Source organism: Macaca mulatta, chromosome 6, assembly GCF_049350105.2.
Source record: "Macaca mulatta isolate MMU2019108-1 chromosome 6, T2T-MMU8v2.0, whole genome shotgun sequence".
Lineage (NCBI taxonomy): Eukaryota > Metazoa > Chordata > Mammalia > Primates > Cercopithecidae > Macaca > Macaca mulatta.
The window spans coordinates 16097394-16110027 of NC_133411.1; the positions used below are offsets into that span (position 1 = coordinate 16097394).

Below are 12634 nucleotides of genomic sequence, written 5' to 3' on the forward strand. Positions count from 1 at the left end.
AGCCTGTGGATACCTTTCTCTACAGATAACTAGGCAGTTCTGGCACTTCAACTTCATTTAGCATAGGTCCTTCTGGGTGGATGGAGGTTAAACGATCAATGGAGTTTTCACTCAGATCCTTCTCACGGTGGGCTCAGTGGGTCCCCAAACCCATCCTGTGGTTATTTTCCTAGTTTGACATGCATAATTGGAAAAGACATACTCAGCAATTAAACACAGCATTAGGGCTTTTTCTAAGCCTCTGAGATAAAACATTGAATCCAGAATCTCTGGTGGGTCCAAATCAATAAATTTGGCCTGAAAGAATTTATAATTTTTCCACCTTGATCCCTATATGAGTTGCCTGGAGTGGTCAAGACAAAGTACCACAAACTGTGCATCTTAAAACAACAAAATTTATTCTCTTGCAGTTTTGGGGGCTAGAAGTCTGAAATCAGGTTTTCGGCAGGGCCAAGCTTCTTCGGAAGGTGCTTTGGAATAATCCTTCTTTGCCTTTTCTTAATTTCTGCTGGCTCCTGGCATTCTGCGGCGTTTCTTGGCTTCCAGTTGCATCACTCCAACTTCTGCTTCTGTCTCCAAATGGCCTTCCTCCCTCTGTGCTCATTTATCTATCTGTTCTCTTCTAAGGGCACCAACCATTGGATTTAGGGCTCACTCTATGCCAGTATGACCTTATCTTAACTACTTACATCTGCAAAGGGCCTATATTTCCAAATAAGTTAATATTGTGAGGGTCTAGGTGGACATGAATTTTGGCAGACCCTACTCAACCCTCTACAATCCCACACCTTAATAGTCTTTGTATATTCTTTTGTATGCTCTGAATTTCTTAGCATGGGCATTTATTACTTTTTCAAGTAAAATTAAAGGAGAAAACAATACCCCCGGAGTTCTGTGGCACAAAATATAAATATTCTTTCCGTTTCAGTTTTTCCCTTGGAGGTCACTACTATTTAGTCTCCCTAAGCTGGTCTTCCAAAGTCTTGCCCTTCTCCAAACTTTTACCAAACTGAAGACAAAGTGATTGTTCAAAATGATCTCAAGATCTGTCAGTGAGGATTAAGCATAAGCTCCACAGTTAGCCTAATATGGCTTTTCATGATCTGGTCTCCAGTACCCCTCTTTTCAGTTTCATCTTTCAGTACAATCCCCTGCTCCCTACCTGTTCCGTCCTGGACTCCTCGCGGGTTTCTGAACTGCCCACGCCATTCCATTCCGCCCTGTTCCGGCACTGTACTCTGCTTCACCCATACTTCTTGCACCCACGATTGCAACTCAACCTTAGAGGCTACTCCTCTACTCCATCCCAGAGATGAAGCATTTCGCCCTTGGATGCTTGAAAACGGTTAGTATTTTCCCTTTTGTTCCTCTTAAATAAAAATGTTTACATGAAATACTATGATCCAAGAACACACACTGCTGCGCTTGCTTAACCGGTTTGAATTGAACCAGTTCGCCTTCTCCGCCCCAACTCCGGTGCGGTAACTCCCAGCCCCGGAGCGACCGGCCTGGCCCGACAGCGGAGGCCCAGGCCCGCTGGGCTCGGGCGTCTGAACCGTCCCGGCGGGCGACAGCCCGGGAAGGCCGCAGCCACGCTTCACAGCTGAGGAAAACCCGTTCCGGCGGAGGGCATCGCTCGGAAGCCAAGTGTGACACCGCAAGGCGCCAGAACGCGTCAGCACCCTTCACACCTAAGACCGGCCTTCCTCCTCCTCACCCAGGACGCTCCCCGCCGCTCGTCCGGTAGTTTCCAGCTCTCACATCCTCTGCCAGTCCCCACACACAGCTGACGAGGGAAGCAAGCCAGCGGGGCCCGGGGACAGAGCATGCGCAGCAGCCGAATCGCGCGGTTCCCCCTCCAGGCCCCTGCGGCTCAGCCCGCGCACGTGTATGCGCATGCGCCGCGTCCGCGCCTCTCCGCCTCAGGCCGCACCTCCTCGCGCAGGGTCAGAGGCCGTGAGGCGGGCCGCGCTGACGCGCGCGGAAGCACCCCGCGGACCCTCGAAAACCGCCCGCGCAGCTGAGCGGCTGCGACCACTGCCTGGCACCCAGACGGGAGAGGCTCCGGGTCGTTCGGAGCCGGCTGAACCCCTTCGGCCCCGAGCGGCCGCATGAGTCGGGGGACTATGCCTCAACCCGGAGCGTGGCCAGGCGCGAGCTGCGCCGAGACGGCGGCGCGGGAGGCTGGGGCCGCGGCGCAGGAGGGCGGGAAGGCGGCGGCCAGCGGGCAGCCGCTGCCGGAGATGCAGTGCCCGGCCGAGCAGTGAGTGCGCGGGGCGCGGGCCGTGGGCGGCGGGCTCGGTCCTCTCCGGAAGCCGGGCTGGGGTGGGGAGTCGTCAGCAGAGGGTCCCTGGGCGTTCTCAATTCTGAGTGAGGCCGTTGGCGACAAGGAGGAATTGGCAGACAGTTTTGCCCAGTGTCTGAGTGCAGATTTCTTCCCCAGGGCCCCTCACAATTCTGGTCACACAGTGTCTCCCCTCCCGTCTCATTTTTGACATCTGCATATCTGAAGTTAAAGAAAGTTCCAGAAACTTGGGAAGCAAACCCGAGAAGTGGTGTGTTTTATTACTAGCTCCCGCTAGATCTTTCCTCCAGCTTGGCACAGGGAGGAAGTGAGGTCGCCCTTGCCGCAGCCGCGGGAGAACGGAGCCGCGCGACATGTTCTTGGAGGCGACGTCCCACCTGTTGGACAGACTTTGGACCGAGTCTGATCCATTCTTTTTGACCCTTTAACGGCCTGAGTAGTATCCCTCCCCGTATATCCTTTTAAAAAGGAAAGTCAGTGCTGGTTACATCAGTTCCTTACTGTATTATGAAGAAGACGATTTGGGAAGAGTTCCTGATTTCTGCAAGGGTCTGGGGGTACGCGTGGAAGCAGAATAGAAACTCGAGTGAAACTTTTCTACACTTTCAAGTTCTAGGCACCTATAAATGCCGTTGGAATTTAAGAAATTATGAAACCACTCAGACAGCCAGTTTGACAGATATTTTAATTGGCTGGAAAGTTAAATTTAAGATGTGTTGAAATGCAAAAAGCACTGCTAGAACTTTCGAAAAAAATTCCTGAAAAGGGGTCCTTTGGGGCCCTGTTAGGTACATACTGTGTTGTAATAATGTATTTGCGTAGTACTTAGACATTCTTATTTGTCGAGAACAGCCTTGGGATGGTGTTACTCGCACTTATTGGGTTAATGGCCACGGGAAAATAAGATTGAGAGTCAGTGGTCTCAAGCTCCTGCCTCCAGAGCTAGGCAGTAAGTGAAGTAGTGAAGTTGGCTAGGACCTGGAGAGCTTGTCTCTGTTGAGAGGCAGGGTCCCCTAAGCTCAGGCCTGTAGTTGCTGCATCTTCTGTATTTAAAGAATCCAGCTATTTGGGCCTTGCATGAAATACGCTGCTTTTTAAATAGTGGCAGCTATTTTTTTTTTTAAATTGAAACCACTGTACAGGCCCATGTGTGAGCTGATGTGTCCTGTGGTGGCCAGTTTGCTCTCTGGGTTAGAGTCTGTATTAGGCCATTTTTGTGTTGCTATAAGGAAGTTCCTGAGGCTGGGTAATTTATAAAAAGAAAAGAGGTTTAATTGGCTCATGGTTCTGCAGGCTTTACATGAAGCTTGGTGCCTGTATCTGTTTGGCTTCTGGTGAGGCCTCAGAGGGCTTTATTTAACTTACCTCGGAAAGCCAAGTGGGACCAGGCAATCACGTGGTGAGAGAGGGAGGAAAAGAGAGACTAGGGGTGCCACAAACTTTGAAATAACCAGATCTGGTGTGAACTTGGAGTCAGCAGTCGTCTGTCACCAAGGGCATGGCACTAAACCATTCATGAGGGATCCAAATACCTCCCACCAGTCCCCACCTCCAATACTGGGGTTTATATTTTAACATGAAATTTGGAGGGGACAGATATCCAGACTATATATCATTCCGCTCCTGGCCCCCCAGATCTCATGTCTTTCTCACATTGGTTAATATAATAATCTCTTTCCAGCCATTCCCCAAAGTCTTAACTCATTCTAGCATCAAGTCCAAAGCCCTAAGTCTCATCCATGACTCACCTCTTTCCACCTATGAGCTTGTGAAATCAGACAAGTTATTTAATTCCACAAATTCCTGGGACATGGACACAGTGCAGCCAAATTCTTTGCTAGGACGTAGCAGGGGTGATCCTTACTCCAGTTCCCAAGAACTTCTTCATTTCCATCTGAGCCTCATCAGCGTGGCCTTTACTGTCCATATTTATTTTATTGTATTTTAATATTATTATTTTTTATTGAGATGGAGTCCTGCTCTGTCACCCAGGCTGGAGTGCAGTGGCGCAGTCTTGGCTAACTGCAACCTCTGCCTCCCAGGTTCAAACGATTTTCCTGCCACAGCCTTTGGAGTAGCTGGGATTACAGGCGTCCACCACCATGCCTGGCTAATTTTTGTTTTTGATTTTAGTGGAGATGGGGTCTCACCATGTTGACCAAGCTGGTTTCAAACTCCTGACCGCAAGTGATCTGCCCGCCTCAGCCTCCCAAAGTGCTAGGATTACAGGCATGAGCCATCGCGCCCAGCCCACTGTCCATATTTCTATCAGCATATTGGTCACAACCATTTAGCCCATTTCTAAGAAGTTCCAAACTTTCCCTCGTTTTTCTGTCTTCTTCTGAGCCCTCCAGACTTTTCCAACTTCTGCCCATTACCCAGTTCCAAAGCTGCTTCCACATTTTCAGGTATCTTTATAGCAATACTCGAGCCCTCAGTACCAATTTTTTGTATTAGACTGCTTTCGCATTGCCATAAAGAAATACCCGAGGCTGGGTAATTTGTAAAGAAAAGAGATTTAATTGGCTCATGGTTCTGCAGGCTGTACAGAAAGCTTAGTGCCTGTATCTACTTGGCTTCTGGTGAGGCCTCAGGGAGCTGTTACTCATGGCAGAAAGCCAAGCGGGACTAGGTGATCACATGGTGAGAGAGAGTGAGGTGGGGGTGAGGTGCCGCAGACTTTTTAGCAACCAGATCTTGCATGAACTCAGTAAGAACACACTCATCACCAAGGGCATGGTGCTAAGCCATTCATGAGGGATCTACCCCCATGATCCAATCACCTCCCACAAGGCTCATCTCGAACCCTGGGGATTACATTTTAGCATGAGATTGGAGGGGAGAAATATCTAAATCATATCAGAGACTTAACCTCAGACTCTGCAGAGGGTTAAATAGGGGGTCTCTTGCCCCTAACCCCTGCTCCACGGGCCCATGCTGGTTCCTAATTGCAGCTTTGCCTGCCTTCTACCCTGGTGGTGAGAACCATGCGCTTAATTTAATGCGCTGTCTCACGTGCTGCACCTCAGCCCCAGCGGTGTCGTGCTTCCTGAGCAATGCAGAAACTTTGAAGCCAGACCATGTTCTCAAAAGTATACATAGTTATTTGGCAAGTTTTCTGGTGGATGTGATTCTCAGTCAGAACATCTATGAAAATAGACAATGGTAGGAAGAAGTGCGCTTTCTTGAAAAGTTTTTGTGGCACAGGTGCCTCTTCTGTCTGCTGCTAGTATAACTATATAGACTTAGAGCTGAAAGGAATGTAAAAAAAAGCTAGGCTAGGTTTGTCATTTTACACATTCACAGATTTTTTAAGTGTAGTTTGACTGGAGAGACCCTGATGCATCCATGGGAACCTCCCCCTACCTCTTCTGGGCTTCCTCAGCAAAACCAGGCAGAGAAACATGATTTATAGTGACAGCCAACTTCACCTTTTTTTTCCCTTGGTTTGCTTCCCATGTTTGCTTCCCAGTAGATGTTCTGGTTTGTGTGTGTGGGTTTTTTTTTTTTTTTTTTTTTTTTTAGCAGCTTAATTTTGTTTTCTCTTTATTTTTGTTGTGTTTGATCATCTCATTCTCTTTCACATCTCAAGATGGGGCAGAACAAGAGAGGTGAGTTTAAGATGTCACCTTTTAAACATCATGTCTCAAGTTTTGGACTTTCTAGCCTTTTTCCATCTTTCTGACTCGGCAGTATCTGAGTAGTGGACTGTTTCTCTATGGTATTTTCTCATGGGCTAGAGAAACTGTGCCATGGGTGTCATATAAACAAAGTTTGCAATATAAGGTATTCATGTCAATTCCTGCATGATGATATATATAGCTTAATAGTTGAGTATCAATTTAAATAGTGTAATGTCCATTTTTAGTCTACGTTTTTTGTCATTGGCGCCAAGGCCTTTCTTTCCACCCAGATAGTTGGGTTTGCTATGAGGAGGAATCATTTAAAATGTTTACACTTAGAAGTATGAACACTGTAAGACTGTAGAAGTTTTGAGATATCCTACAGAGTCATTTGTAATACATTAAGTGGATAGTAATTACAAGTACAGAGCATAGCCCAGCTTCTGCAGCTGAATTAGACATTCGGGATATGTCTCTGAAGGCTGTGGTGATGGGTAGAGAAAGAGATGGCTTATTTCCTAGGCAGCACAGTAGATTACTCTGATTCCTTTCCACTAAGCTCATCACATTTCACAAGTGAGAGAAGAAGAAAAGAAACATATAAACCACATGGATAAGCTGCTTTATTTTCTTGTTTGTTGAGACAGGATCTCTCTCTGTTGCCCATTCTAGAGTGCAGTGACAACCATGGCTCACTGTAGCCTCAACCTTCCAGGCTCAAGCGATCCTCCCACCTCAGCCTCCTAAGTAGCTGGGGCAACAGGTGCACGCCATCATACCCAGCTAATTTTTTTTTTTACTTTTTGTAGAGACAGAGTCTCACTATGTTGCCCAGGCTGGTCTCTAACTCTTGGGCTCAAGCAATCCTCTTGCCACAACTTCCTGAAATCCTGGGATTACAGGTGTGAGCCACAGTGCCCAGTGATGAGCTACTTTGTATACATCTCATTGCAGGTTTTCTTTCCCTCCCTCCCTTCCCTCCTTTTTTCCATCCACCCATCAGCCCATTTAAGAGCTGAGGTTGGCTCACATCTCCTAGACAAGCCCTAAGGATGGCTTGAAACATAACTTAGGGTCACATTTGAAGAAATCTTTTGTCAGACCAGATTACTTGGCCTTCTTCAAGCTCCCTCTGCTGCTCTCCTATGCTCTATCCCCTGCTCACTCCACCCCCAACATCTGACTCCTGCTGTATCTGGTCCTGGGACATGGTTGGTGACTAGGCCAGAAATGCTTAGGGAATTGAGAAGAGACTACTCCTTGGCCCTTCTCTGCCTGTCTGAGGGTGAGACAGGGTTTGAATCTGTGGAGGCATTCTGTCGGTGAACCCCTCTGAAATTGAAAGCAATTTTATGTATGTTTCTGGGCTTAGGTTCTGATGAAATCTGAATTCTCAAAGGGGCTGTGAACAAAAAAAGTGGTACACGGTTGTTCTTGTGGATGTATTTTCTGCCCCACCCCACCCCCAGATGCTGCTACAGTTTGGAGTAGGGATGAAGTCCACTTTCTCCCAACCTGATGAAGAGCCTGCTTTGGGGTCTAGAACTAGGATGTCTCTAAGAATCAAACGTTATTGAGAGTGTATGCATTGACCCCAGATACCTCTGTAAGTCACATGGAGTAGCATGAGCCAGTCGTGGAAAGTCCACTTGCAGAAGAGGGGTGGAATTTTGGCCGGGGTGCCGGTACTTTCCTGTAGTTGATGTGTTGTTCACCCATGTCTGAACCACAAAGTGGTGGAGAACGGCTGGGTTGGTGGTCTTTGCTTTTCCTGTGCCTGTGTGGGAAGGTGTGTTAGTGTCATATTGGTTGACACTGTCTCACCAACATTGCCTTAGTGTTGCCATTAGTCTCATAGGACAGGCTGAGTTAAGTATGAACTGCAGGGTTCAAGTCCAGAGAGTTGAATTAAAAAAGGCCATACTTAGTTCTTTTAGAAAACTAAGGGGAACAATTTTTAAAAGTTTCATAATGGTGAGTGATTAAAATATTCTGTCTTGTTAGCTTTGCATATGCATTAGAATTGATTTTTTTCCTATTACGTATTTACTTGAATCAAAAATTGAAAAATTGGCTTCACAGAAATGCCTTCTGCTTCACTAAGCTCTGCTTTTAACTCACGGCTTTTACTCTTGGGAATAGTACAATTTTGTGTCTGTATAGTGAGCATGTTTAAAGTAAGTTTTCAAAAATTGGTTGGTATGCAGGTCTTTTTGAACAGAGCAAGTGGTACCAGTTGTAATTTAGTATGTAATGTTATATAGCTTACTCAGTTGGATGTGTTGTCTTAATATCAAAAATAAAATATTTTATCTCTAGGTTAAGAGAAAATAGGTAAATAGGCTGGGTGTGGTGGCTCACGCCTGTAATCCCAGCACTTTGGGAGGCCGAGGCAGGCGGATCACCTGAGGTCAGGAGTTCGAGACCAGCCTGACCAATGTGGTGAAACCCCATCTCTACTAAAAATACAAAAATTAGCTGGGTGTGGTGGCACATGCCTATAATCCCAGTTACTCAGGAGGCTGAGGCAGGAGAATCGCTTGAACCCAGGAGGCGGAGGTTGCAGTGAGCCGAGACTGCACCATTGCACTCCAGCCTATCCAATAAGAGCGAAACTCCGTCTCAAAAAACGAAAATAGGTAAATATTGTTTAATAGGAACTTGAAAATATACACTTTAAAATAATGCCATGGTGCAAAACTAAGAATTTTCTAACTAGGAATTGTTAGCATTTGGTTTTAAAATTTAGGCTGAGCATGGTGGCTCACGCCTGTCATCCCAGCTATTTGGGAGATCAAGGTGGAAGGATCTCTTGAGCCCAGGACTTTGAGACCATCCTGGACAACATAGTGAGACCCTGACTGTATAAAAAATTTTAAAAATTAGCCAGATGCGCTGGTGCATGCCTGTGGTCTCAGCTACTTGAGCCTGAGGTGGGAGGACTGCTTGAGTCCAGGAGGTTGAGGCTGCAGGGAGCTGTGGTGGCACGGCTGTAGTCTAGTCTGGGCAACAGAATGAGACCCTGTCTCAAAAAACATATATATATATAAGTTTTTTAAATCGGCTTAATTATTATTATTATTATTATTATTTTTTGAGACAGAGTCTCGCTCTGTCGCCCAGGCTGGAGTGCAGTGGCCAGATCTCAGCTCACTGCAAGCTCCGCCTCCCGGGTTCACGCCATTCTCCTGCCTCAGCCTCCCGAGTAGCTGGGACTACAGGCGCCCGCCACCTCGCCCGGCTAGTTTTTTGTATTTTTTTAGTAGAGACGGGGTTTCACCGTGTTAGCCAGGATGGTCTCGATCTCCTGACCTTGTGATCCACCCGTCTCGGCCTCCCAAAGTGCTGGGATTACAGGCTTGAGCCACCGCGCCCGGCCTGGGCTTAATTTTTTTTTTTTTTTTTTTTTTTGAGACGGAGTCTCGCTCTGCCGCCCAGGCTGGAGTGCAGTGGCCGGATCTCAGCTCACTGCAAGCTCCGCCTTCCGGGTTCACGCCATTCTCCTGCCTCAGCCTCCCGAGTAGCTGGGACTACAGGCGCCGCCACCTCGCCCGGCTAGTTTTTTGTGTTTTTTAAAGTAGAGACGGGGTTTCACCGTGTCAGCCAGGATGGTCTCGATCTCCTGACCTCGTGATCCGCCCGTCTCGGCCTCCCAAAGTGCTGGGATTACAGGCTTGAGCCACCGCGCCCGGCCAAGGCTTAATTATTTTTAAGTTGTACGTATTTATGGGACATTTAGTGATGTTTTGATACACATAACTATAGTGATCAGGGTAATTAGCGTGTCCATCATCTCAAACATGTATCATTTCTTTGTCTTAGGAACACTTAATATCCTTCTCCTAGCTGTTTGAATCTATGTAATAGATTATTAACTGTAGTTATCCTACAATGGTATAGAACACTAGAACTTACTCCTTCTATCCAGCTGTAATTTTATCCTTTGTTTGTATCCTTTAACAAATTTTAACTGTGGAATTGAGGGTGACTATCAGAAAATCAAGTCATTTAGACTTTGGCTTAACTTTCCTTTATCACAAAACTGTTTTCTGTGGTGATCACCTGAGTCTCTGAGCTTCAGTGGTTTCTTTTGTGTCAGAGTGGGTACCTCCCCACTGCCACACCAACTTGACACACAAAAGGTTGCCAAATCCCTTTTCCTCTCATTGTTTTATTATCTTCCCATCCCATAACAAAAACTTAAACTTAACCTCTACTTGTTTCAGATTCCCGGCCTTTAATATAATTTCATTTTGTCATTGTTTTCAGCTTTATTATTTTAATACATAAAAAATTAAAGCAAAAGTTTATTGAGTGAAGTATTTTTAAAATAAAATTATAATTTTTTGCTCTGTTTCTTCCTCTCTTTCTGTTTGCTTATCTTTATATTAGACGGGTAACTATTTCATTCTGCCTGTGAAATATCCTCCTTCCTGAATATATTGATTGAGCTTCATTGCTCAAACTTAAAACTTATTCTTCGGGATTATTTTTTAAAATTTAATTAATTAACTAATTAATTAATTTTTTTTAGTGACAGGATCTCACTCTGTTGCCTGGGCTGGAGTGCAATGGTGTGATCATAGCTCACTGCAGCCTCCAACTCCTAGGCTTAAGTGATCCTTTCTCCTCAGCCTCCTCTGTAGAGGGGGTTGCAGGTGAGTGCCAGCATGTCCAATTAAATTTTTTTTTTTTTTGTAGAGGCGGGGTCTTGCTTTATGCCCAGGCTGGTATTGAACTCCTGGCTTTAAGCAGGATTATTTTTATTTTAATAGTGGCCTTTAGTAAAGGCTATATTACATTTTCTGTACGTTCGTGGTGGCCATGAAGTTAGCAGATATTTGTGCACAGAATCTGAGTGAAATCCAGTTGTGGTTAAAGCAATTTGGTTATACTCTGATTCTCTTATTCTTCCATTTCTGCTTTGCTTTTTTCATATATCTTGAGTCTCTTCTCTTTATTTCCAGTAATTTCCTGTTCAGCTTCCCTTTGCATTTAGTTCTCCTGTTTGTTCTGCTGTTTGTTTCTTTCCTTTCCTTTCCTGTTGGCCTTTGTAGGAATTTGTACTTGTGGGACGGAGAGTTGCTTGTTTAGAGAACCTCCTCTGGGCATTGATGTTGGATTTTGGTTATTTTGTAGATTAAAAAGAGAACAAAGTGGAGCCAAATGTGCACACAGTATAGCCACAGATTTTGCTCAAAGTACAATTTTCATGACAAATTTATTCACAAACTTAGACTAAAGAACTGGAAGAGGAACCATTTATATGGCCTCTTCCAGTCTTCTCATTTTGGAGATAAGAAAACTGAGGCCTTGGGGAAGTGGTTTGCCCAGAGATACATGCCTCCAATAATGACACTGTGAAAGTGCTCTGCTTAAATGACTGTTTTACAGGATTAAATTTGTCTCTTATTTTATAAAGCCAGGAAAGAGGCTGAAAGATGTTGTTAAATGGTTGAGAGAAGAACGAACACATTTGGTCACTTTTTATTTTAGACCTTTGATGTATGGTCCCCATGAATCAGGTTTCTGTTTGTTTTTAACTCTGGCATGGGCTCTAAGGGTGACATCACACTTTTTACTTGAAATCTCACTGGAAGCAAGAGCACATGGAAAGTACCTTTTCCTGATACTTGTTCCCTCACCCCCACAACATTAAGATACACACAGTTACACATTTATAGAGAAAAAAAGAAATAAAAATTGATAATTGGTCAGAGTGTTCATTAATACTTTGCACCAGTGGATATAAAATGAGAATAAGAATAGCTTACTTAATTTTGAGTGCTATTTTCCATGTATCTGTTTGTTAAAATAGCCCTTTGAGGTGAATACTCTTACTGCCCTTTTGACAGGTAGTTAAATCTAGATGCTGAGAGGTGTAGTTACTCTAGTCATAGTTATACATACAGCTAATAAGGACCGGAATGAGGGCTAGGTAAATAAACCCTGGCAGTCTAATTCCTGGGTCCCCACTCCAACCATTGCACTCTGCAGAGGGCTTACCCACATGGCGTGTATTGTGATATATTAGGCAGGGGGCAGGTCAGGAGTTGTGAGCCATTCAGGAAGAGGGAACATCTGAGCAAATCACAGATGTACGGGCACACGATAGTGTTGGTCAGGCGTTTGGACTGAAGTGTGAATACTGCATAGGGAAATAATGGGATATAGGCTAAAGTGGTGGGTAAGGTCCTAATTTTGACATTAGTTCCCTGAGTGTTTGGGAACCACTGAAAGGTTTTAGTGGGACATGTGAGACTTCCTCAGTCTACCCCTCCTAGTACCCCTTCTTCATCTGTCTCTTGCCCTCTGACTCCTTCTTCTTGCCCCCAGCTGTACTAGGCCATGTACCAGGAGCAGGGGTGATGAGGGAATTGGAGGTAGGGGTATCTCAGTCATTCACTGAAATTTTTTTTTTAAGCCTGGCACCTCCTCCTTCCTGTGTTCCATTGGGTCTGCAGTCTTGTGTGAGGATGGGGTATGCTCTCATGAGGCAGGAGTTTGGGGGAATCAGGGGTCTGATCATTGCTTATGTGAAGGTCAGCTAGTCTCCTTGTTTTCCGCTCAGTGTGTTACTCATGCCCCTGAAGGACTTGATGCCTCCAGTTCCTGAGCCTTTCTGGGGTTCTGCCAGGTTTTCTGGCTTGCCTGCCATGGATGCCCATCCACCAGCCTTGGCTTCCCTGTCCTGTGTCATTTACCA

At 45.5% G+C, this 12634-nt stretch overlaps 1 protein-coding gene and 1 long non-coding RNA gene across 3 annotated transcripts in view; one reads left to right on the top strand and one right to left on the bottom strand.

Annotated features, from left to right (window-relative positions):
* Positions 1-375: 375 nt before the first annotated feature.
* On the bottom strand, positions 376-1815 carry LOC106998665 (uncharacterized). The gene is made up of 2 exons (XR_001445187.3): positions 1163-1815; positions 376-622 (listed from the first exon to the last, which is right to left on the bottom strand). It is a non-coding gene; the product is annotated as an uncharacterized LOC106998665 (long non-coding RNA).
* Positions 1223-12634, top strand: part of OTULIN (OTU deubiquitinase with linear linkage specificity) — a 39237-nt gene continuing 27825 nt past the window's right edge. The window contains exon 1 of one of the 2 annotated variants that reach the window (XM_078003854.1): positions 1223-1345. Coding sequence is in view for 1 of the 2 variants with exons in the window: in NM_001193800.2 (NP_001180729.1) it covers positions 2112-2263 (152 nt within the window). In the remaining variant the exon portion in view is untranslated. 2 annotated transcript variants of the gene reach the window in all.